Source organism: Saimiri boliviensis, chromosome 14 (assembly GCF_048565385.1).
Source record: "Saimiri boliviensis isolate mSaiBol1 chromosome 14, mSaiBol1.pri, whole genome shotgun sequence".
Lineage (NCBI taxonomy): Eukaryota > Metazoa > Chordata > Mammalia > Primates > Cebidae > Saimiri > Saimiri boliviensis.
Genome location: NC_133462.1, coordinates 62,590,072 through 62,616,532, shown reverse-complemented (window position 1 = coordinate 62,616,532; position 26,461 = coordinate 62,590,072). Strand labels below are relative to the sequence as shown.

General features: G+C 42.8%; 1 protein-coding gene across 13 annotated transcripts in view; it reads right to left on the bottom strand.

Moving 5' to 3' along the window:
* HHAT (hedgehog acyltransferase) overlaps nucleotides 1–26,461 on the bottom strand; it is a 351,381-nt gene that overhangs the window by 259,566 nt on the left and 65,354 nt on the right. For 10 of the 13 annotated variants that reach the window (XR_012513537.1, XM_074385137.1, XM_074385142.1 and 7 more), the window contains 2 exons: nucleotides 13,146–13,340; nucleotides 8,983–9,198 (listed from right to left, as the gene is read on the bottom strand). Coding sequence is in view for 12 of the 13 variants with exons in the window: in XM_074385137.1 (XP_074241238.1) it covers nucleotides 8,983–9,198; nucleotides 13,146–13,340 (411 nt within the window). In the remaining variant the exon portion in view is untranslated. The remainder of the gene's footprint in view (nucleotides 1–8,982; nucleotides 9,199–13,145; nucleotides 13,341–26,461) is intronic. The other 3 variants (XM_039463447.2, XM_074385140.1, XM_074385141.1) reach the window with 1 other exon arrangement.

Below are 26,461 nucleotides of genomic sequence, written 5' to 3'. Positions count from 1 at the left end.
AGAAACAGTAATAACTGTTTTGGAGAATTCATCTGGTTAGTGTTGACAGGAAGCAGAACTGGGGTTCCCCAAGGAGGAAGATTGGGTATCCTGGGGTATCTGCAGACCCCTTTCTGGACATAAACTGAGGATGGTTTTCATTTGAATCCTTACCTCAAGCATGCACACTCTGAGAGACCCTGCAAAGTCTACGGTAGTGGATCTGTTACAAGGCAATCACTAAATCCTCAGTACAGGAACACCTACCTGCCAGATTATTCACGTTTGTGTTATTTAATAGACAAGAAAGTAAAAGGAAATAACCAAAATGTCCAACATTAGGGTATTGATTAAATGCATGAATGTACCTCAATGTAGTCATGAAAACTATTTTTGTTCAATGTGCATAAAACGATGAAAGGCTGGAAAGATATACACCAAATGTTAACAGTGGTAATCTTTGAATGGTGAGAGTTTAATTATTTGACAATTAAAATCGTTTTTCTTTTTGTTTTTTGATACACAGCAAATGTCAATGGTTGTCATCTTTGGATGGTAAGATTTTAGTTATGTTTTACAATTAATATTGGTTCTTTTCAGTCAGATAAAAAATAACGTAACATTAAAATATTGGGAATATTTTGGCCCTCTGCCAACCCATCACAGGCCAGAGTGCAAGGGCCTAGGGAACAGAGCAATTGCAAATGCCAAGGAGGGGCTGTCACTGCCCTGGTTCCAGCTCACACTGCGGGCTCTGCTCCCCACTCCTCATCACCACACTCCTTGGCTGCCTGAAAGTGGCTCCTGTGGGCCCTAGTGCAGTGTAGTTGGCACCACAACCAGCAAAGCTGTCAGGGTGTATGGCTGCCTCCACCTGGATGTCTAACAGTGCCTAGAGAGCCATGGGGCCCAGACAAAGAAATGCACAAAGGCAGGGCCCAGCCCAGCCATAGGGATGGCAGTGCTCTCGTGATCCCAGACCAGTAGAGCCACCAGCTCAAGATTCCGGCCTGGGTGATCTGCAGGAGGTGCAAAGCCACCCTGAGGGCAGAGCCACCCCCCCCACCCCCTGCCCCAATTTATGTCCAGAAGGCACCCCAGTGTGTCTGGAAGGTGAGACCTCCACCCTAGTGGGCCTGGAAAAACGAGCCAATGATGATGATTTCTGAGCCTTAAGGTTTTGGACGTCCTCAGGACCTTTTAATCTTTTCTTCTTTCCTATTTCTACCTGTTGGAATTGAAATGTCCGTCCTATGCCTGTCTAACCATTGTATTTGGGTGCACAAAGCTTGATTTCACAGGCTCACAGCTGAAGGGGAATTTGCCTAAGGAAAGGAAGGATCATACTTTGAATATCACATGCATCCAATTTAGATGATATTTAAATGAGACTTTGGATTTCAGACACTAGGATTGGTGCTGGAACAAGTTAATACTATTGGGGCTACTAGGATGGAATGAGTGTATTTTGCATGTAAGGAGGACATTAATTTTCAGGGGCAGGGGCAGAATGCTATAAACTGAATGTTTACATCACCCCACTAATTCATATATTGAAACCCGAAACCCAATCCCCAAGGAAATGGTACTAGGAGATGGGGTCTTTAGGAAGTGATTTGGTCATGAGGGCATTCTTCATGGCTGGGAACAGTGCCCTTATAACAGATACCCAAGAGCTAGACCCCTTCCACCACAAAAGCACACAGTGACAGGTACCATCCTGTGAACCAGGAAGCAGGCCCCTATGGACATTAAATCTGCCAGTGCCTTGATCTTGGACTTCCCAGCCTCTGAAACTGTGAGAAATAAATTTCTGATGCTTAGAGGCCATCTAGTTTATGGTATTTTGTTATAGCAGTCTGAATACACTAAGACACATAGTATCCATTAGTCAGTAGAGGCTAGAGGAGTTCACACCAAGGTTAAGACATGTAGAGGCAGCAAAATCACTCCAGACCCATGGACAGGAGGTCTTTCCTGGTACCTAAACTCTTCTCTTTATGACACAGGGTGTCACTCTATTGCCCAGGCTGGAATGCAATGATGTGATCCTACCTCACGGTAGCCTTGATCTCCTGGGCTCAAGTGATCCTCCTGCCTCAGCCTCCCGAGTAGCTGGGACTACAGGCATGCACAACCACACCTGCTGATTTTTCTATTTTTTTGTAGAGATGAATTTTACTATGTTGCCCAGGCTGGTCTTGAACTCCTGGCCTAAAGTGATCTTCCTACCTCAGCCTCCCAAAGCACTGGAATTACAGGTGTAAGCCACTGTGCCCAACCTGCTTAAAGTCTTGGAGAGAAGGAAGTCTTCTATCTGAACCTGATAATGGCCTCAAAAGCAGTGTTGACATCAGACAATCTTCGCACAGCCAAATGTCTCCAGTTTCTAAATAAGCAACCGTGCATATGGTCTACAGGCCCTTGAGTATAACCTACGCCAAGCTCAGGTCCCCTGAAGGCCAGGACTGCACCTTGGGCCTCCAAGCAGCACTGGGTATGGAGCCCCATCCCAGGGAGTGGAGAGAGTGTGGCTGTACTGGAAGGGAACCAAGAGGAGGCCAGAACCAACAACCCCCAAGGCAATCAAAAAAATACTGCTAACACCCAATCACCTCTCAGCTCCAGGCAGTCTCATTTCAAGGTCAATTCAAAGAGCTCCTTTTCCTTCTCAAACCATGTACATTCTAAAATGACACAAATATCTGTAATTAAGAAAAATCATGAGGTACGTTTCGTGGTACACTGACTTACTACTTCCCACAAGCTAAAACTTCCCTACTAGGTTTAATAAGGCATAATTACCTGTCACTACAGGATCAAAAGAGCAACACTCTGCAACACTCCCTTTCTGTTGCTAACTGCCTCCTTGCTCCAAGCAACAAAAATGTTTATTGCACAAATAAGCTGGATGTGATGGCTCATGCCTGTAATATCAGCACTTTGGGAGGCCAAGGTGGATGGATCACTTGAGGTCAGGAGTTTAAGACCAGCCTGGCCAACATGGTGAAATTTCATCTCTACTAAAAACACAAAAATTAGGCCGGGTGCAGTTGCTCGCAACTGTAATCCCAGCACTTTAGGAGGCTGAGGCAGGTGGATCACGAGCTCAGGAGAACAAGACCATCCTGGCCAACATGGTGAAACCCCATCTCTACTAAAAATACAAAAATTAGCTGGGCGTGGTGGCACGTGGCTGTGATCCCAGCTACTTGGGAGGCTGAGGCAGGAGAATCACTTGAACCAAGGAGTCTGAAGTCGCAGTGAGCTGAGATCGTGCCACTGCACTTTAGCCTGGGCAATGGAGTCAGACTCCATCTCAAAAAAAAAAAAAAAAAAAAAAAAAAAAAAAAAAAAAAATTGTACAATAAACACAGCTCCAACTTTCATTCTATTTGTTTTTAACAAAAAAAAAATTATTCATCTTTCTTGAGTCACATCATTATTACAGTCCATTTACATCCACAATCTAGTTGACTTTTTGTTTAAAAAATCCAACATTTGTTCCTTGTCGAGCCAGCAGGAAGAACAGACAGACCATGTACAGACATCTCTGACGCCCTCACATCTAATGTGCAGGGCAGCTCTCTCAGCTGCATGCAGTCTTTCATTAGAGACATTTCAGACCTAGGGAACTGCCAACCTTAAGACCACTGGAAACTGCCACCTTGGAAATTGTTGAGTTTAGGCACCACTAAAAATACACATTAACTCACCTGCAAAGTGCATTTCAAAATGCATTATATTTTAAAGCCTCATTTCATGCAAATTGCATAAAGAAGAATAGCGAAGCCTTTCTGTCTCTTCCAAATATATTCTGATGATGAAAGATGACAGTTCTCAAAGATGAAAGGTCTTTTTTCTTCACACAGGAAAAATACATATGTTTGTGAGCACCGAACAGAAGCCCTCTCCAGAGCCACATATTCAGCTGGGCCACCTGGGCCACTAACTCCTTGACTTCTCCCTGTCTGGGTCTAGGAGGCCTTGCAGCAGATGTTGGATTCCTTTATACTCGTCACAGACCATACTCCTACTCCTAGCAAATCATTCCCTCATCAGACCCACGTTACTCCCACCCCCAGCCATCCAGACCAAGGCCAGGGACATTCACTGAGCTCTCCCAGAACACCAAGTGGGGCCTGCAGGTGTTGCTGCCCCAAGATGGGGACTTGCATCCACGCAGCTTGAGCCTCCAGACCACACTCCATTCCCCTCGAACTCCTCCTGCCCACCAAGCCAGCACAACAAGCTCATGTTTGGATTCCCTTTGCCCTAGCTGTGTTGCAATAGCCATTCTTTGCCTGTTTTCCTGTCTGTAAAGTGGTCGTGGCAGTATCTTTCTCATAGGTTGTAAGGATTAAACAAGTTAGAATGGCCAGGCACAATGGTGTGTGCCTGTGATGCCAGCACTTTGGGAGGTTGAAGCAAGGGGATCCCTTGAGGCCAGGAGTTTGAGACTAGACTAAGCAACATAGTAAGACCTCATCTCTATAAAAGTTTTTTTGAAAAATTAGCCAGGTGTGGCGGTGCACACCTATAGTCCCAGCTACTTAGGAGGCTGAAGTGGGACGATCACTTGAGCTTGGGAGGCCAAGGCTACAGTAAGCCAAGATTGTGCCATTGTATTCCAGCCTGGGTGTCAGAGTAAGACCATCTCAAAATTTTTAAGTTAGAATGTGTAAAGCCAGGCTTGGAATAAATGATCAGTATTTTTTAATTACAATTAGCATGATTCCAGGTGCTCTCTAGAACCAAAGCCCAAGCCAAATGCTAAACTAAGCTTCTGGGACATCGACTGCCTTGCACAGCTCTTGCCAGTCCCGGCAACTCTCGAACTGGCCCCATCCCTGTTCCTGCAGCAGCTGCCCGGGTCTCTCTTAAAATAGATGGAACCAGCACACTGGCCGCTTCTGAGCCCAAGCATGGTCATGGCCCAGGGTCCCCTGCTGTTGTGCCTGCCTACCAGACTGGATACCCGGGGTCTCACTTCTGACCTAAACTACCCTAGAATTATACATGCTTTCTGTCCAATAATCACAATAATAAAAGTAAGAGGCCAGGCGTGGTGGTTCACACCTGTAATCCCAGTACTTTGGGAAGCCGAGGCAGGTGGAACACCTAAGGTCAGGAGTTCAAGACCAGCCTGGCCAACATGGTGAAACCCTGTCTCTACTAAAAATACAAAAAAATTAACTGGGCGTGGTGGTGCATGACTGTAATTCCAGGTACTTGGGAGGCTGAGGCATGAGAATCACTTGATGCCAGGAGGTGGAGGTTGCAGTGAGCTAAGGTTGTGCCACTGCACTTCAGCCTGGGCAACAGAGCAAGAGTCCATCTCAAATAAGAAGAAGAGGAGTAAAAATTCACACTTTATAGTATTTATTCCTGGCCTCAAGTAATCCTCTTACTTCAGCATCCCAAAGTACTGGCATTACAGGCACACACCATGTGCCTGGCCATTCTAACTTGTTCTATGAGACAGATACTGTCATGACCATTTTACAGACAGGGAAACAGAGGCAAAGAGGCTATTACAATTCAGAAAAGGTAAAGGGAATGTCAAAGCATATTACCTATACACAGTCATTTAATCCTCATAGCAATCCTGAGGGAGGTACTATTATTTTTCCCATTTCACTGATATGGAAACTGAGGCATAAACAAGGCAAATAACTCAGCAAGTACTCTCCAATGAAAGCAGAGCAGGAATTTGAACCCAGGAGGGTAGGCTCCAAGACCTTTGCTCTTAACCTTCATGCCAATTTCCTATTTGACCATTGGCTTCTCTAAGGTAGGAGGCACAGCCCACAGCAAGGAAGAGTCCCTGGCCCACCATACTAAGGCTGCTCCTTCCCCTGCAAGGCCACCCACACTGCACCAGTCAACCTCTTCAAGATATAGTGGCCCCAGGCTCCAGGTTAGCAAGCAAATGCCATGTCCTGCCCTTCCCTACGTCCCCCAGGATCTGCCTTACCCGACTTGGTATCCGGGTTCCATAGAAACATGAGAGAAAAACTAATCAGACCCATGCTCCTAAAACTCTAAATGCCACCAGAAATAGTCTTCAAGTTAAGTCAGAGGCAAATTTTTACCTGTTCGTGACTAATTATGCAAATTGCATATGCTTTATATTGCAGAAGACACCTCTTCTATACCTCCCTCATTCTGTGTATGTAAATTTGGTGGAAGATATATTCTCCAGGGATATGTCTAAAACTAACATTGTCATTTGATCTTTTGGAGTTTGCAGTTACTGGGTGAAGATTTCCCTCTGGGGTTGGTTTCCATGATGAGACACTGCTGCCCCCTGGTGGTGCAGCTTCATTCTCCTGCTCTACATTGTTTTTTAAGCATTGACCGGCCAATCTAAGACCCATGCATTTCAATATTTCCAATCCTTATAGCTGAAGGCATTTCATGCATGCATTCATTCAAACATTCATTCAGTGTAAATCTTGCTTACAAGTTCTTCCAACTAGCTTCCTTTCTCTTCATTCCAGCCTTTTCTTCTTGGCTTCTCTGAAAGAACCCTTTTGCTACAAGACAAGCTTTTTGGTTTAACCCCCACTCTCCCAACCACTTTAAAGCCCCCTTCCCCACGGAAGGGAAGCATCCCATGTAGAAGGGAAGCATCCCATAGCCACCTTCAGCAAGTGCAGAAACCCCCTGGCTTTTTTAATTTGCCCTATATCTTAGTGAACATTTCTCCTTTTCTAGAATGACTATTCTATGAATACTTCCCAAACATAAATAAAGGTTTTAATTTGCACTTTGGAGTTCCCTGCTGTCAGCAATTGCTATTGTTTTGGAAGGGGTAAAAAGAGAGAGACGGAAGGAAAAGATGTGGATAAAATCCAGAGTTCTACATCTGAGCCCCCATAGGAAGCAACCTGCCCTGTTACTTCCCCAGACTGAGACTCAAGAGAATCCCCTGGCTAAGGATTTAGTGCCTCTATGTGACACAGGACCCTTCCAGAGGCCTCTAATATTCTTACTGGACCCTAAAAAGCACAATTTGAAAAGGAAGTCCAGGCACGGTGACTCAAGCCTGTAATCCAAGTGCTTTGGTAGGCCGAGGGCAGATTGCCTGAGCTCAGGAACTAGAGACCAGCCTGGGAAACACAATGAAACTCCATTTCTCCTAAAAATACAAAACATTAGCTGGGTGTGCTGGTGCATGCCTGTAATCCAGCTATTCAGGAGGCTGAGGCACAAGAATCACTTGAACCCAGAAGGCAGAGGTTGCAGTGAGCCAAGATTGCACCACTGCACTCCAGCCTGGGTGACAGAGTGAGACTCTCAAAAAAAGAGGAAAAAAAGAGATAATAAGAGAAACAATTATTTTGCATAATAACAAAGTACAGAGCATACAGGGCAAGTATCTTATGTATAAGAGGAAGTCAGGAATATAACCTATGTCTACCTAATTGATTTAGTTTATGTTTCTCTGAAAATGACCAGCTATCCTCAGGAGAGGGGTGTCTCTGTGTGGATGCTTGGTCCTAAAGTTATTGGCTGGCACACTGAAGATAATCCAAAAGTTCACAAAAGAGATTATGAGAGGGGAAACCCACCCTATACTGTGCCCACTGTAACGTCACCTCTGCCCCCCTCCTGGAGGGCCTGTTCAAGTGCCTTCCTGGGCTCTGCCCCTAAAGATTCTGATTCAGGAGGTTGGAGAGGACCTGAGAATTGGTTTTTCTAACAAGTTATCTGGGGATACTGATGCTGCTGTTCTAGGAACCACGCTTCGCAAATCATTGAGTTACAAAGATCAGCTGCCATCACTAAACCACCCCTTTTATGCATAATTTTCAACACAATTTTAAATGTAGATTTTAAATTCCTTCATGACAAAAGAACCACCCCAAACTAAGGTATGATAAGCCATAGACTAAACATATCTGCCTAGAATGTCAGTTTCACTTAAAGATTTCGAGAGATACAAAAAGTTACATACTTTCACTGGCAATTTTAGAACACTTATTGTTATCATGCAAAAATCTATTTTTGAACACAATGCATAATTTAGTGGAACTCTGAGGACAAAATATGGCTTCTAAGAACCCTCCTTTTTCGGGGAGCGTCTTTCATGTTGCCCCCCAGAAATGTGCAACACTGCTGCTTGCCCTGCACTTCCAGGTGTGTGTACGTGTTGTACGAGTCTATGCATGTACATGTTATTCTGTCCTCAATGAAGATTGTTTTGTTTCGGTGGTGGGGGTAGAATAACCCTTGATAAACAGTGTTAAGCATTGCCAATTACTAAGCCCTTAGGTGAATTAACTTAGCAATTACGTTCCGCGAAACTAGATGTGAGTTGAGGAGGCAGAAAAAAAAAAAAGTTCTAAGCAGTGGAAGGTGGGGTGGGGGGTGGAGTGAAGTAGGGAGAGAAACAAAGGTAGCTTAACATGGCATTTCAGACAAGGACGGTGTCCGGGGAAGGCAGGCAGGGGCCTGGGCACAGATAGGCATCCTGACCCCAACACACACCATTGCCTTCTCACTTACTTCTGCTCCACTCTGCGTTCACATCTAGGTACACTAAACACCACCCAGCTATAGGACTATTTCTTAAGCCGTTTGTGAACATAAAAGAAAATATATTTGCCAAGCAACCGCTTAGACGGTTTCCTTTTCTGCTTCTTCAAGCAATAGCATCATAATTTTTTTTCCTTCCCTGGGACTTCACCACAGTGGATAGATACCACCTCCCAAACTCTGCTGCACCCCAGTCATTAATCCTGGTTGCCAGAGTTCACTGAAATTCAAAGTGGGAGCCTCTAGAGCTAACATACCTGATGGGTCAAACTTTATCTTAAAGGCTCGTTTCTCATATGTATTTCACCTAATATATAAAACCTCATAAGAACTAAGAGCGTGTGTTGTAAATTTATGGGCACCTCTGAAGAAAAAGGCTCAAGAGTCAGAGAAGATCAGAGCAACAACGACAAAGCCTTAACCTACAGAATCCCAGTCCCGTCCCGCAGCGGGCTCTACCTGTTTGATGAACTCCGGGAAGCTGAGGATAGGCCCGTTGTGGAAGACTGGATAATAAAAGACATAGGCCAGCATCCAGGGAAAGGAGTAGGAGGTACATGCAGCGGGCAGCTGCCGCCAGCAGCGCTCCAGGCTGAAGCTGGTGTAGTAGAGGCAGCGAACGGTCAGCGTGAACTGCAGCAGGTAGTACTCGTTTTCTGTCTTGTACCACCTTCTCTACAAAATCAAAAGGAGAGAACAACCTTTGAGTGGCCAGAAGGGACATTGTCCGGTCCCACCACAGGCGCTGGCCAGCAGGACCTCCTTCTTCTGAGAATCCGAGGGGGCTCTGGGAAGGAGACCTCTTCCTCAAGTAGAGCAGCTGTGCCGTAAGAGGGAGTCGCGAACCAATGAACACCAGGTAAATCTCACTGGCAATCCAATCAAGTTAATGAGCAGCATTTGTGCCATAAGAGGGAGTCAAGAACCAATGAACACCAGGTAAATCTCACTGGCAATCCAATCAAGTTAATGAGCAGCATTTGTGCCATAAGAGGGAGTAAAGAACCAATGAACACCAGGTAAATCTCACTGGTCATCAAAGCAAGCAGTTAATGAGCAGTAGAAAAAGAACGTCTCTACTATAAACTTAGCATTAGGACTGACACAACATAAGGAAGGTATTTATCGATCAGATACATCCAGGGCATGAGGTGCAGATTAGCTATCTCCAGTGGATACTTTGACTTCTTCTTCAACAATTCAGATGACAAAAAAGGGCTTAAAATATCCCCTAGGATTTCTGTCTTCAACATATTTTTCTTTTTGCTCTTTTGTTATCAGTCTGGCTGTATATTTAGTTGAGTAGCATTTGCCAAATAAGCTAAACAGACAAATATTTTTAAAAACCAGTCCCTGCCCTCAGTATGTTTAAATTCTCATACAGGACATTGGTGTGTAAAAATGCAATTACAATACAGCATGAAACAAATAAACCTGTGCAAAAACATGCATGGAACAAAAGAAGGAAATACAACAAAATGTTAATATCGGGGAGTAAAATCATGAAGCATTTTCTAATTTCTATACTTTTGTATATTTTCCATGTTTTCTAAAAATACGTTTAGTGAGGAAAACTATTTATGGAAATATATACAAGAAATAGAACGTGGATCAAAGGAGAAAGTAATTAATTTGATTCATCAGGGTCTTTTAAGGCTGTACACAGAAAAACCAACCACTGAACAAAGTTTCTACTTCTTATACAAGACGTTAGCAGCCGCCAAGGGGAAAGAGGATAATCATATCAGGACAACCACATGTGCAAAAGCATGGAAACCCAGCTCGTTTCTAATCATACAATCTCCTTCCTCGATGTTTTTCAAATCACTGTAAAATTTGCAGAACAAATGAATATTTGTTCACCTCCAACATCCATAACTGATGCTAACTGTGCCCAAAGAAATGATTAGCACAATTAGATTGTACACTTGCCAGGCCCCCAAAAAGCTGGATATGAATTTGTTTTTATTTTTACTGTAAATCCATTTTTAAGCACACTTGCTTAAATGGTTGCCTAGTTAATCATTCTGGAACATATCCTTTTTTAAAATTGAGTGATTATCTGATATACTCTCTTAAGCCCAGATTTTGACATATGTGCTTAAAGTATTAGCCCCACATCATTAGTGAGAATGAGAAAAGTTAAGGTAGATGAAAAACAGCAAAAAATACTGGAGCTTTCAAAATGCTGCCATTTTCACAAAATTACTTAACTGGCATGATCTTGTTTGACTCTCAGAACAATCCCCCGAGGAAGAAAGAGCATTTCTTATTCCATTTTCCAAATGATGAGAGACTCAGAGGTTAAATGTCTACTCCAGTCTGGAGAGTAGGAAGAGACGGGAAATAGAAGAAACTAAAAACCAGGTTATCCAGCTCACCTTTCCCATCATGTTCCTTCTCATCACTGTGAGGATCCAGGGCACATGAACACTAAGTGCAGTCACCTCGATCAATGAATGAGTGAGTGAGTGAGTGAGTGAGTGAATGAATGAACAAAAATAAAGATACCACAGGAGTTCCAGTTCCACAGTGATGGAAGAAAGAATATCCAACACTTCCCAAGATTTTGAATGTGCCTCTGGAGATCTTGGGGGTTAGAGGAAGGGATAGCTGTGTGCACTGTCCCCAAATCTCCATGTGACTCCTGGTCACTTACATGCTACTGTTTTATTGTGTTCCCATTTGTAAGAGCCAGCAGCTGTCAGAAGAGTATGTGACACTAACTGATCTGTTTTTCTGTGGCTCTTTTATTCCTTACCTTTAGAGACTGAGGTTCTAAGCTGTACTTTGAAAGAGAATCAGGCGGACAGGGATGATAGGAAGGTTGGTTCCAAGAGACAGGGTAAACATATGTCATGTGTAAAGGGGAAAGGTAAGCAGATTGGCCTGACTCAGAAAACAGTTCCTGCCACCAAGGCAGTGTTTGGGAACCAGGCAAGGGAGAAAAAGGTCAATGAAGGTGGGAAACATCAGTGGTTCTGCCCTGGGCCATGATCTCCAATGTTTTCCAAGTTGCCCATCTCTCAGGCTGACTGACGCCGAAGCCGAAGGGCTGTGAGGCCAAGTGCCCAGGAGCAGACCCTGGAGCTGGGGCCCTGGACTTGTATTCTTCTTGCCACGCATTTCTACTTAAAGGAAAACTCCCACTTCTGGATGGTTGTGAGTTCCACACAGACTCTCCCTTTTCTCCCCTGCAGCCACAGATCTGATGGCTTCCTTGGCAACTGTCTTTGATGACAAGCCCTATTCTCCAACTTGAACTTGTAAAGGTTGTATTCTGGGAGAAGGAAGCTCACACAGCCTGGGTGGGGCTGAGATAGCCTGAGGGGCCTAAGCTTCATTTGCACAAGCAGGGCTAGGTCACTTCAGTTACCAAAGACAGAATCAGATAGTCTGGAGCTGTCCAGGAGATGCTGCCCACTGCCCAGGGGATTATCAGAGAACGCACAACAGAAATCAGAAAATGCAGTGCAGGAAGAATTTGCTGATAGGTGCTATCAGCTCAGCAAAGCACAGCAAATTCCTGACCTCAGAAAGCAGTCTCTCTGCCATCCAACATCCTCTGGGCCAAGTCTGATGCACACTTAGAAAATTAAAATGCACTATTATTGTGACTAAGAAAAAAAACATGAAGCTAAAAGGTAAATTCCTATAAAAGATTTTACTAATGCAAACAAAAGACACAAAGAAGGGTGGTTTAAGCCCAACGTTCTCCTCTATTAGCACCAACAACTAACAGGTGATTGAGTCCGTCAACATGCCTCTGGTTTACAAAAATGAAAACGTGGTCTGTGCCCTTTAGGGCTAAACACCTTGTTTTCACTCATCTAAATTGTAAGAGCTTCCACTGGGGCACGTGAGTAGATAATAAATCAGTTCCTGGCCAGGCACCGTGGCTCACACCTGCAGTCCTAGCACTTTGGGAGGCTGAGGCAGGTGGATCACATGAAGCCAGGAGTTAGAGACCAGCCCTGCCAACATGGTGAAACCCTGTCTCTACTAAAAATGCAAAAATTAGCCACGTGTGGTGGCAGGTACCTGTAATCCCAGGTACTTGGGAGGCTAAGGCAGAAGAATCTCTTGAACCAGGAGGTAGAGGTTGCAGTTAGTCAAGATCACGCCACTGCACTCCAGCCTGGACGACAGAGACTTCATCTCAATTAATCAATCTGTTCCCTCAATCAGGAAGACGAAAAACACCTGACTTACTACCACAGGGCCAGGAAGGCATCAGATGAGTTGAGGGATGTACATAATCCCTATATATTGTAGAGCACTCTCCAGATGATTGTTTAGTAAACCATCTGTTTATGTCTTCTCTCTTTGTTCCTAACCCTCTGGTCCTGCGACATCTGGCACTCCACATGCCCACCCAAACTGGGAGAGATGGTACAGGGTCAGCCCTGGGCAATCTGACAGGGCTAAGATACAGCCAGAAATGAAAAGATTGCAGAATGCACCACTAGGGTTGACATGTAGCAACCCTATATGGCCACTATGGGGAGCCCCATCATGGTTCTACAATCATCTCTGGTCTGAAAACCAAGGTGTCTACTGGGATTAAGGCAAAGCCAAAGGGGCCTTCTCTGGATTCCCAGTGGCAATGGGAAGACACTTACCTTAACTTCCTCCACACCCTGCAGCCTCAGTGTGGAGAGCAGGAGGAGAGAACAGAGCCATGACAGGAGCTGAGACTGGAACTGGGCCACGCAGAAAGAGATGGTGGTGTGGAGCAAAACCATGGCCACGCCAGGGGTCCCCAGCACACACCAGCAGGCCCACATCCCATAGAGCATGAGAATCCAGGGTCTGTGCTGCAGACAGGGTGGGCCCATCCAGAGAGACAGAGAGGGAGAGGGGAGGAAGAAAACAGAGACGTGAGTTCATGCAATTGCTATTGAAGGTTCTACTCAGAAGAGGATCATGTTTAATTGCCCAATAAAGAAACTATTCTCACTGCCCTGGGAATCTGGTACAACACAGAGAAACAATATTCAGAGGAACTTCCCACAGTAACCCTCAGAGTTCCATCAGCTCCACCCAGAAGCAAGTCACCATTCTCCTGCCTTCAAGCAAAGCCACCCAGACCCCTGGGTTGTAAAATAAGATATTAGATTGACTTTTCAACAGACACAATGGAAGCCAGAAGACAGCTGGAAAACTGCCAACTGGAACACCACATCCTGCATACACCGTCCTTCAGAAGTGAAGGTGAGAGGAAGTATTAGTACACATTTCTAGGGAGACTTCTTAAGAAAACTGGGTCATCCAAGCCACAAAAGGCTCTCCAAAGTCTAACCCAGAGACTTTAAATATGTATTTCTTGTTACATCTTTGATTTTTTACATATCGATTACAGTCAAATTTATGTCACAGAAAAATTGCATCTTTTTGAGCTGTTGAGGACTTTGCATAGTCTACCTGACTGATACATTTATTCCCATTTTAGGAGAATCACAGATTTTTATCTAATCAAGTAATTTCTAGTTATCACATTCAATAAGTAGATGAATTAACATGTCTTTGCTTTATGATATAATTTTGGTCAGATCTGATTGGGAAATCCTTATTTAAAAACCACAGTGTTTTAACTTTGAGACACAGGATACCATTGTGGTTTAATGATTCAAGCTTTGAAGTCCAACTGCCTAAATTCAAATGCTTGTGTCTCAGTTATAACTATCTGTGTAATCTTAGGCAAATGACCATCTCTCTGTGGATTTGTTTCTTCATATATAAAACTGGGATAATAACAGCATCTCCTTCACATGTATATACCCAGGAAGGACTCTACAAATATGGTTACTATTCCCATAGGGAAATACGATGTCTCACAGGCATGCATTTTAAAATATGGATCTCAGGAACACACCAAATTGAAAAGCGGAAAGTGCCTGAATTTAGGTCTTCCTGTGGAAACAAAGACTTTTTTCAGGGCAAGACAGATGTGGAGTATAAATTGTAAATCCCATGCTGAGATGCTAACTCTTTCAAAATATTGCCTACCTACCATCCTTTCCAAACCTATACACTCACACTCAAGAAAGAACATTTTAAATAAGAGACTAGGTCAGCCATTTGTAAGTTCCAAGAAAACCAGAGAAATGTGAAGCTCATTTTTACTATTTTTCCATCCTACTCACAGAAAACAGCCACACAGATTTGCTTCAAACACTCACATCTGGGCAGAGTCCAATTACAAGGAAAACGTCGCCAAAGAATATTTTAAGAGGTAGTTTTAACAAATGAAAAAAAGGAGGTTCTTTCCAACATTTACCAATGGAATTATTTTTCGTGCATGTACGGCTACACACACAGACACAGTTATCTTTTTATTAAGTGCTATTTGATCCCTTTGGAAAAAGCCTGTTTGCTGGGATTCATTTGGGAACTTACCACAGACTGAAGCTGCTTCAACTTGGAAAATGCTGAAAGAACCATCAGGAAATACTTGATAGTGCTGTGTAACCCCCATTTACTTGAGAGACTCTATGATGAATTTAACAGTGGTCTCCAAAGCCACCTCGAGGCAGACAAGTTTGTCCCATATTCACACCCCTACAGCCAAACAGTCCAGGCAGACCACACTTAATACTGTTCTAAGACATCACAGAACTCGCTCTCACATGAGCCTCGTGTTCTCTACCCACCTTAATATTACCACTGATTCTCCCCCAGTACAAGGAACTCTACGATATACATTCATGGTACACAGGCGATGAAAAGGAAAAGATGTGAATAATGCAAAAAGAATCACCTACACAAAACTGGTGTATAGATTGGAACTCCACTAAAATGTTGATTTTCATACTTTGTCTATTAAAATGCCATTGGAATGAATCCTATCCACAAAACATCATTAAAATCCTGCAAGAGGAGAATCACTTGAACCCAGGAGGCGGAGGTTACAGTGAGCCAAGATAGTGCCATTGCACTCAGCCTGGGAGACGAGAGTGAAACTCCATCTCAAAATAAATAAGCAATAAAAAATAATAAAATTTTAAATAAACAAAAAACGAACAAATAAGTAAACAAAATTCTGCTATGGCAGAATCAGCCTCCTAAGTCTTGCAATCCAGGATGCAATCTGGCACCATGAGAGGGCAGTCCCCATTACAGATGTAGCCCACAGAGCACAGCTGCCCAAACGCTATCCCTCCCATGTGTATACCTAGATCAGAAGCACTATGAAGAGGGATCTAGGATAAAAGGGTGGCATGGCCCAGCATGGTGAGCTGCAGCATGGATGGCCTGCTTCTCTGGGCAGCAGAAGAGCTTTTTCTAAGCATTTCAAAGACCAGTTTCACAGGCAAAGTCCTAAGGAGAGCCCTGTCCTATCCATCTCTACTCCAAATGTGCTTATTTATCAACTTTTTTCCCTCTCTTAAAATTGCTTACTTATCAGTAGTAAGCCTCTGACATCAACAAGGCCAGAACTTTAACTTTTCAGAAATAAAAAAATAAAATGTGTTGCATTTTATTCCAAAACAACAGTTTTGACTTATCACTAGAAAGGCTTGTAGATTTTTCTTCCAGGTTCTTGGGTAGTAAGAGCAGATCCACAAGATTTGGTCACACACATACTCTATGTCAAACTCAAGCTTTAAAACCCACCTCAACACCAAAATAGCCCAGTTCATTTAAATTACAAGGTTCGAATCATGAATATGATTGGGAACTACTTGTTACTTGAAAAAAGACACAAAGAATCACATCGATCACATAAAGTATGTAAGTAAAATATGGCCTTAATTTAATATTGGACTGTGATGTTTCTGATTTATAAATTTAGACTCCAATGGCATACAACTTTTATATAATGTTCTTTCTCTAAGATTTTTATTGAGATAGTTGTATTCACAAATACATACAAGAGAGATCCCTTGTACACTTTACCCAGTGTCTTCCTATGACGTTTTAAAACCATAAATATCACATCCAGGATATTGATGTTGTTGCTATGCACCAAACTTATTCAGATTTCCCTAGAATCACTTGCATTTATGTGTGTGTGTTTAGTTCTATACAATTTTAACACATGCATAGGTTTGGCATCTACCACAGTAAAAACGCAGAACAGCTCCATCACCACAAGGATCCCTCGTGTTGCCATTTTATACCACATTTACCTCTTTCCCATTACTCCGATCCCCCCCATCCCCAATCCTGACAACCAATAACCTCTTCTCCATTTCCAAGATTGGCTTTTTTGACTCAGCATAATTTCCTGCAGATTCATCCAAGTTGCTGTGGGTATCAACGGTTCGCTTTTTATTGCTGAGTAATTTTCCATGAAGTGGATATTACCACAGCTTGTTAGCCATATACCTACTGGAGGCTATCTAGGCTGTTTCCAATTTGGAGCTATTAAAATAAAACTTATGCCAACATACATGTGTAGATTTTTTGTAAAAATAAGTTTTAACTTCTCTGGAATAAATGCCCAAGATCACGCTTGCTGGGTTGCAAGGTAGCTGCCTGTTTAGTTCTATAATAAACGATCAAACAGGTTTTCAGCATGGCTGTACATTGACCTTTCCCGCCAGCAATGCATGTGGGAGCCAGCTTATTCACTTCCTTGCCAGCATTTGGTGCTGTTACTATGTTCTATCTGAGCCATGCTGGTAAGTGCATAATGACATCTCATTGTGGTTTTAATTAGAATGTATCATGCTTTTTTAAAAGGTATCAAAGCATGAGTGACCCGAAGCTTGAGATGAGTTTGCTGGAGCATGGGATGACAGCCCCACCAGAACTACTCTGACCTCCCTTAATGCTCTTTATTCCAGGTTCTTCCATTTCTAATAGAAGGTGAAACAGAAAGCAGGGGAAGAGAGGACATGCTTAAAAGTCTGATGAAAAATAAAGTATACTCTATTTTTGTAGCAGTGGAGATAAAGCCAGACTAAGAACTCCAGGGCCTCTCTGATGAGACATAGATCTTCCTACCTGCCCCCCACCCCCGGCAGTTGACTTAAGCAGGCATCCTTCCCCTCAGCTCCCTGGGTCTACGGTGAACCACTCTCAAAATGGGGTCTGACTCTACTTGATAGTTTCCCTTAACAGGCTAAACTCCTGCCTTGTTTAGATTACAGTAATGTGAGCCCAGAATCTAGCACAATGCCTAGCACATATTAAGTGTTTCATAACTACTGGAAGGATGGATGGAGAGAATAGTGGCATGGAAGGATAGCTGGGTAGATAGATATACTTTCCTAAGTCTTGGGATTTAACCTTGTGATTGTCTAAGAAGTAACAAGAAAATAGCACTAAAATTTGGGCTTTGGAAACCACTAACATGAAAACTTTCTTCCAAAGTCTCTACTTGTCCTACTTAACCCCTTATAAACAAAGGCTATTTTGTCAATGTCAGTAGAATGGAAGAGAGACATTTCACATCTCACAGCCTATTACCTATTTGTCACTCACAGCATCTCTTAAATCTACTTCAGTTGGGGGAAATATCCAATAGTTAACAACTGACGGGACATAGGCACCAATTTAGGAAAGTGAATACCTGTTACAGAGCATCTGTCACCCGCAGTCTCCTGGGGGAATAACCAATTGAGCTGGCAGAGCTCCAAGGATAGAATCAGTGCCCCTCAGAAAAAACTAGATTTGCCCTGCTTTATTTTGAAATCTATACTCTTAAAACCTTCTTCATGGGGAATCAGGAAAAACTGCCAGACAAGGCCCCTTCTCACACCATCTCTATGTTTCTACTTTGGCTCATCCTGTGCCAAGGGCACCAAGTGTTGATAGGATATGCCTGAGTGGCTTCCCTCCCTAGTTTACCTCTATAGGGAGGAGTGAAAGTGTAAAGCCTTGGTCAGAACTCCTGTTGGCAACAGTATCAGACGTCCCCGCCTATTGATCCTTTTTGCACATCTGCCAAGAAAGCACTCAGTGGGAGCATTGTTTGGGAAATAAGAAAGGGAATCAATCAATATTCTTAGTACGACACAATTTATTACATACTACATAATCAATAGCAGCTGCTACTGAATACATATGTTTATACAATTTCCCCAAACAGAAAAATATAACCCACCCATCCCAGAGTCTAAACTGCATTCTAGCCTGCTTTTTCCTGGGAGCAAAGGCCAGCAGGCCCACACAAAGGGAATTTCATCCCTTCTTAGATACGCACTGATGGAGGTAAAAGGGGCTGGTTCCAGGAAGACCATCAGCACATGAGATTACTCTTTGGTGCATGGATTTGGAAGCCCTGCTCCCCGCGGCCTTCCAGAAGTTGGTTAACTCATCTCAGTCAGCACCATGGGAGAGACTTCTCAGCCCTTTGCATATTCTGCGCCTGATGAGCTCAGCCTGTCGGCTGATTACTAATACTGTGGGTTCTCCCCATCAGAGGCACAGTGAGAACCTGGCTCCGTGGTTAGCAACAGCACCCACCCTTAGCTGTACACTAGGCCAGCCTCCTCAAAAAGTTCACATGAGGGTATTTTTGGTTCTGAGGGCAGAGAACACAATGTCTCAGGTGGTGGTGAGGCCAGTTGGCGTTCATGAAAGGAGGCAACTGTCTGACCCACAACATCCAATCCAATCATAACAAACCCACAGCTAAAGCTCAGAGCCATGATTCAGCCTCCCCTCCAGAGGCACTGGCTCCCGATGAAGTCTCACCAAAACCCAAAGACAGAGCTTTATCCAGGGAAAGGGTGTTTAACTGAGCCAAGGAGCTCAGTGGAAAGTTTTATTACTTACCATGGCAAAAAAAAAAAAAAAAAAAAAAAAAAGAGAGAGAGAGAGAAAGAGAGATCTTTTGAAAATAACTTGCCACCTCTCTGTGGGAGGAGGTGGTGTGAGCAAAGAAGAAACGAGATTAGATATCAGATAAAGGAGAAGGCCAGCATCCTTCAGGGCTTAAGGCGACAACAGCAAGAATTGCTCAAGCCCGTAGCTGCGTAGCATTGCCTATGGTTCAGGATGCCCCAGAGAATGGGAAGGAAAGCAAGGACAACTGCAGCCTGAATCTTCCACCCTGAATAAGTACCAAAAACAACTACCGGATTAAGGCCATCTGGATCACTTAGTCCAGGTGGTGAAAGCACAGAGCTCATGAGGCTAACGTGGTTCATACTTATGTAAGGACCGAGCAAACTCAGACAAAGAAAGCACTGTGCCCCAGCCACCGGCAGAACCCGGCCCACCAGCTGTCTCACAAATCAAACCTGTGGTCACCCAGAGGAAGAGAGAGGCACGCACAGAGGGAGATGACTCAGTGCTCATGCTGCCTCATTCCAACAGAAATGCAAAGAACACCTCCTACTGACACTGGATGCGATGAGCTCTGCAGAGAACAGGAGCCCACCTGTCCACCCTTGCTGGGTAACAAGATGCAGGAAGCTGAAACAAGGGAACTCCATTTTCTTCAAGCCACAGCTCAAAAGCCACCTTCTCAGATGCCTGCCCTGACACCAGAATGGCAGGTGAGGCCCACACCTTCTCCCACCACAGCACGCCCAGCCGACCACATCAGGCACAAAAGAGTGAGCAGCATTTGCCGTCCTAACTTCCACTCAACTGTGACTCTCCAAGGGAAGGGGCTGTTTCTCAATCCTTTCCCCCAGGACCCGAGACAAGCTTGAAAAGACCATCAGTGTGGAAATACTGATATGGGTGCTAGACCACGGCCTTTGCCCTTGAGGATTTTGGAATCTCAAGACGGTCGCCTTCATTCTTGATCATAAACTGCTCCCAGGAACAAATGCCAGCAGATGACAGAGCAGATGCCATCCAATGGGCTACCCTCGTGTGCAAGAATAACCTTGAAAAACATTTGCTCATCAGATCCTCTCCACCACTCCACAAAGCCAGCAGTGCCATCCCTCCTGCACAGCTATGGAAACAGAGAGATTCAGCAACTTGCTTGAGGTTACACAGCTTGAGAGTGGCAATGCAGGGATTCACCCCCCTGCTCCTAACCACACCAAATACTACTGCCTCCCGTGAGAGGAGGAGCAAGAACTCAAAGGTACAAGCAAATTAAATGAAGGGACATCTATAACCTAGCAGAGCTCGATTTCTGATAGTGTCAGGGCAAAACAGGACGTTCTGACCGTGGAGGAGGATGGGAAAGCGGGAAGGGCATCCAATCAGGAATAGATTATTAATCTCAATCATGCATTCTCAACAAGCGTTGTATCTCCTTCAAACGAGGTGGGGTGGGACAGATTTTGTAGGCTAGGCCTAAGGATAGAATGAAAGGAAATTAAAATTACTGATGACTGGGCATGGTGGCTCACACCTGTAAGTAATCCCAGCACTTCTTAAAGCAGAGGTGGGAGGATCACTGGAAGCCAGGAGCTTGAGACTAGCCTGGGCCACATAACAAGACCCCATCGCTATTGTTTCTTTAAATATTTAACATTTGTAAAAGATTAGTACTATATTTTGCATAAGTTTTAGGTTACTTGCTGGTTTTGGGGGGCAGAAAACCTTACTCCTTATGCATAAAGCACAGACATATGTATAGTACATAATTTTTTCCCTAAAAAATTATCTAGAAAGGTGCCTCAGGGACAATACTGAAAAAATTTTAAGAAACACTGATCTACAGGAAGCAAACAAGGAGGAACAAGAACAAGGTGGAAGGCAAAGGAGACCCATCAGAGGAGACCACCTGGGTCCTAGTGTGTATGGCCCAGAAATGTGGGGAGGACAGATGAAAAACGCAGTGTCCCCAAGTCAACTCCACCTTTTCTTCTGTGCCCATCACTTCATTCTTCCACGTGATTGGTTAAAAATATATTAAATATCTGGCCAGGTGCAGGAGCTCATGCCTGTTATCCCAACACTGTGGGAGGCTGAAATGGGAGTATCACTTGAGGCCAGGAGTTCAAGACCAATCTGGGCAAAATAGTGAGAGCTCAGAGATCTTGTCTCTACAAAAAGTTTTTTAAATTAGCCAGGTGTGGTGTCATGGCCTGTAGTCCAAGCTACTCAGGAGCTGAGGCAAGAGGAGTGCTTGAGCCCAGGAGTTTGAGGTTACAGTCAGCCATGATTACACCACTGCACTCCATCCTCTTCTACAAATTCCTCTTCATATCTTGTACCATTTTTCTATTGAGTGATTTTGTTTTTATGAAATTTCTTTCTTTATTCCACATTCCAATCCTTTGTCAGTTTGCAAATTACTTTTCCACTAGTGACTTGTCTTTCCGCTTTTCTATTGTCATTGGATAAAAAGTTTTTAACTTTAATGTTAAAGTTATCAGTGTTTTCCTCTATAATTTGCACTGTGTCTTGTATAAAAAGTCTTTCTCTGTGCCAACATCAATATTTTCCTATGTCATATTTTCTAAAAGTTTAATACTTTTGATGTTCATTTTAACTCCTTGATTCATCTTGAAAATTATTATGAGGTAAGTATACTTTCTAGTTTGGCAAAAGTAGATACTGTTTTTATTGCTTTTCAATTTAATTTCACTGGGATTAAAGAAGTCACCCTATATAGAACACATCCTTTGATATTTGTTGAAAATGACTTTATGGTCCACTGTGTAGTCAGTTTGTATAAATAGTCTGTGTGTTCTTCAAAAGAATGTGGATTCTCCAGTTGTTGAATTTAACAACTTTTATTTAAATATAGATTCTGTATGTCCTGTGCTCTTTATATCAGGCTTATTACTTGTATTGTTCCGTATGGGGGGGGGGGGGTTCCTACATGATATATCAACTATTGATGAAGTTATGCTAAAATCTCTCCCTAAAGCTCATTTTCTCTTGCACTGCCATGTAAGAAGTGCCTTTCACCTCCTGCTATGATTGAGGCCGCCCCAGCCATGTGGAACTAGTTAACACCTGGCCACTGTGTAAACCTCTGCAGCAGAGAGGCCTACTTTATGTTTCATTTTCAACCTCCCATGGAACCCAGCATAGAGAGCTGATGAGGAGGAATACTGTGAGGGGCCCACAGACTAAGGCAATATACTGGGAAATTAGACTAAAGCACCCTTGGAAATGTAATAGTCTCATACCGATAGTGTATTTATGTTTGCTCCTTGCAGTTTCATTTGATTTGGTGATTTTAATAGTGGTCTATCTATTTTGATGATCTTTTCAAACAACCAGCTCCTGGATTTATTAATTTTTTGAAGGGTTATTTGTGTGTCTCTGTCTCCTTCAGTTCTGCTCTGATCTTAGTTATTTCTTGTCTTCTACTAGCTTTTGAGTCTTTTTGATCTTGCTTCTCTAGCTCTTTCAATTTTGATGATAGGGTGTTAATTTTCTATCTTTCCTTGCTTCTGGTGTGGCCATTTATGGCTATAAATTTTTCTCTAGATACTGCTTTAAATGTGTCCCAGAGATTGTGTCTTTGTTCTCGTTGGTTTTGAAGAACATCTTTATTTCTGCCTTCATTTCATTGTTTATCCAGTCAACATTCAAGAGCCAGTTGTTTAGTTTCCATGAAGTTGTGCAATTCTGAGTGAGTTTCTTAATCTTGAGTTCTAATTTGATTGCACTTTGGTCTATGAGACTGTTATGATTTCCGTTCTTTTGCATTTGCTGAGGAATGATTTACTTCCAATTATGTAATTTTAGAGTAGGTGTGATGTGGTGCTGAGAAGAATGTACATTCCGCAGATTTGGGGTGGAGAGTTCTATTGTCTATTAGGTTTGCTTGGTCCAGATCTGAGTTCAAGTCCTGGATTATCCTTGTTAATTTTCTGTCTGGTTGATCTGTTTAATACTGACAGTGGAGTGTTAAAGTCTCCCACTATTATTGTGTGGGAGTCTAAGTCTCTTTGTAGGTCGTTAAGAACTCCCTTTATGTATCTGGATGCATACATATTTATGTACATAAATATGTACATAAATATGTATGCACCCTCTATTGGGTGCATACATATTTAGGATCATTAGATCTTCTTGTTGCATTGATCCTTTTACCGTTATGTAATGTCCTTCTTTGTCTCTTTTGATTTTTGTTGGTTTAAAGTCTATTTTATCAGAGACTAGGATTGCAACTCCTGCTTTTTTTTGCCCTTCATTTGCTTGGTAAATCTTCCTCCATCCCTTTGAGTCTATGTGCCTCCGTGCACGTGAGATGGGTTTCCTGAATACAGCACACCAATGGGTTTTGACTTCTTATCCAATTTACCAGCCTGTGTCTTTTGATTGGGGCATTTAGCTCATTTACATTTAAGGTTAATATTGTTATATGTGAATTTGATCCTGCCATTTTGATGCTAGCTAGTGGTTTAGCCCATTAGTTAATGCAGTTTCTTCATTGTGTTGATGCTTTTTACACATTTGGTAGGTTTTGGAGTGGCTGGTACTTTTCTATGTACTTTCAAGTGGTTGTTCCTTTCTATGTTTAGTGCTTCTTTCAGGAGCTCTTGTAAGGCAGGCCTGGTGGTGACAAAATCTCTCAGTAATTGCTTGTTCATAAAGGATTTTTATTTCTCCTTCAGTTATGAAGCTTAGTTTGGGCAGATATGAAATTCTGAGTTGAAAGTTCTTTTCTTTAAGGATGCTGAATACTGGCCCCCGCTCTCTTCTGGCTTGTAGGGTTTCTGCTGAGAAATCCACTGCGACTCTGATGAGCTTCCCTTTGTGGGTAACCCAACCTTTCTCTCTGGCTGCCCTTAGCATTTTCTCCTTCATTTCAACCCTGGTGAATCTGACAATTACGTGTCTTGGGGTTGCTCTTCTTGAGGAATATCTTTGTGATGATCTTTGTATTTCCTGGACTTGAATATTGGCCTGCCTTGCTAGATTGGGGAATTTTTCCTGGATAATATCCTGAAGAGTGTTTTCCAGCTTGGATTCATTCTCTCTGTCACATTCAGGTACACCTATCAAACGTAGATTAGGTCTTTTCACATAATCCCATATTTCTTGGAGGCTTTGTTCATTTCTTTTTACTCTTTTTTCTCTAATCTTGCCTTCTCATTTTCTTTCATTGAGTTGATCTTCAGTCTCTGATATCTTTCTTCTGCTTGGTTGATTCGGCTACTGAAACTTGTGTATGCTTTGCGAAGTTCTCACATTGTGTTTTTCAGCTCCATCAATTCATTTATATTCTTCTCTAAGCTGCTTATTCTTGTTAACATTTCGTCAAACCTTTTTTCAAGGTTGTGTTTCTTTGCATTGGATTAGAACATGTTCTTTTAGCTCAGAGAACTTTGTTATTATCCACTTTCTGAATCCTGTTTCTGTCAATTCATCATATTTATTCTCCATCCAGCCTTGTTTCCTTGCTGATGAGGAGTTTTGATCCCTTGGAGGAGGAGAAGGGTTCTGGTTTTGGGTGTTTTCATCCTTTTTGTGCGGGTTTCTTCCCATCTTTTTGGATTTATCTACCTTTGGTCTTTGTAGTTGGTGACTTTTGGATGGGGTCTCTGAGTGGACATCCTTTCTGTTGATGATTAAGTTATTTCCTTCTGTTTTTTAGTTTTCCTTCTAACAGACAGACCCCTCTGCTGTAGGACTGCTGGAGGTCCACCCCAGACCCTGCTTGCCTGGGAATCACCTGCGGTGGCCTCTGCATCTCTCTGGGACCTGCACTCCAGAGCTGTTCCTATTCAGTCATCTTGGATCATCTCCCCAATTATTTCAAATTTTAAATCCACAGAGGTTATTTTATTTTACAACATTTAGCATTCACATTCAAAAATAGGTTATTTTCATTAAGTGTCTTGCACTTCCATGTCCTTATTTTTCCATGAAAAAGTTCATGAATAATGCCAACCTTGAATTATAACTCCCCAAGGGGTTATTTCTGCCTGCTTCATAAAGACCACTGGATTGTGTTAGGCCTCCATGTGCAATCCTGGACCCAGAAAACTTAACTCTTTATTATGAAACAACAGCCTTCTTTGTCATTAGTAATGCTCTTTGCTGCTATTAACAAAAATGCACCAGCAGTTTGTCAGAAGAAGAGGAGGTTTCATATTTGCCTGGAATATCTTTTCATACCTTTTACTTTCAAATTATGTGTCCTTCTGTCTTAAGGATATCTAGCTAAGAAGAGCCTCTCTGAACAATTTTTGGGTTTTTGTTTTCCTATCTCTTTTTTTCATCTAGTCTGAGAATCCATTGAGGATCCACTTATGTTGATTGTAATGACTGAAATATTTAAACTTACTTCAACCATTTCTTTTGTGCCTTCTCTTTGTCCCACTTTTCCATGTTTCATCTTTAGTTTTAAGGATGAACTAACAAATGAAGCTCGTCATATTTTAAAGGGAGAGAAAAACTTATACTATCTTATCGATCCTATTTTACTAAGGACAACTGTTATGGTTTGAATGTTTGTCCCCTCCAAAATTCGTGCTGAAATTTAATCCCCAATGTGGCAATATTGTGAGATACAGCCTTTAAGATGTGATTGGATTATGAGGGCTATGACCTCATTAATGGATTAATTCATTCATAGGTTGTATTAGTCTGTTTACACATTGCTATAAAGAATTACCTGAGACTGGGTAATTTAGGAAGAAAAGAGGTTTAATTAACTCACACTTCCACAGACTTAATAGGAAGCATAATGGGAAGGCCTCAGGAAACTTACAAGCATGGTGGAAGGCAAGGGGGAAGCAAGCACATCTTACCATGGCAGAGCAGAAGAGAGAGTGAGTAAAGGGGGGAGTGCTACACTTTCAAACAACCATATCTCGTAAAAACTGCATCATGAGAACAGTAAGGAGGAAGTCTGCCCCCATGATTCAGTCACCTCTCACCAAGCCCTTCCTCCAAGACGTTGGGGACTACAGTTTGACATGAGATTTGGGTGGGGACATGAAGCCAAACCATATCATGAATTAATACATTATCATGGCAGTGGGACTGTTGGCGTTATAAGAAGAGAAAAAGAGACCTGAGCTATCATGCTTACCATGTGATGTTCTGCTCTGCCTCAGGACTGCAGAGACACCCACAAGAAGGCCCTCACCAGATGTGGCCCCTC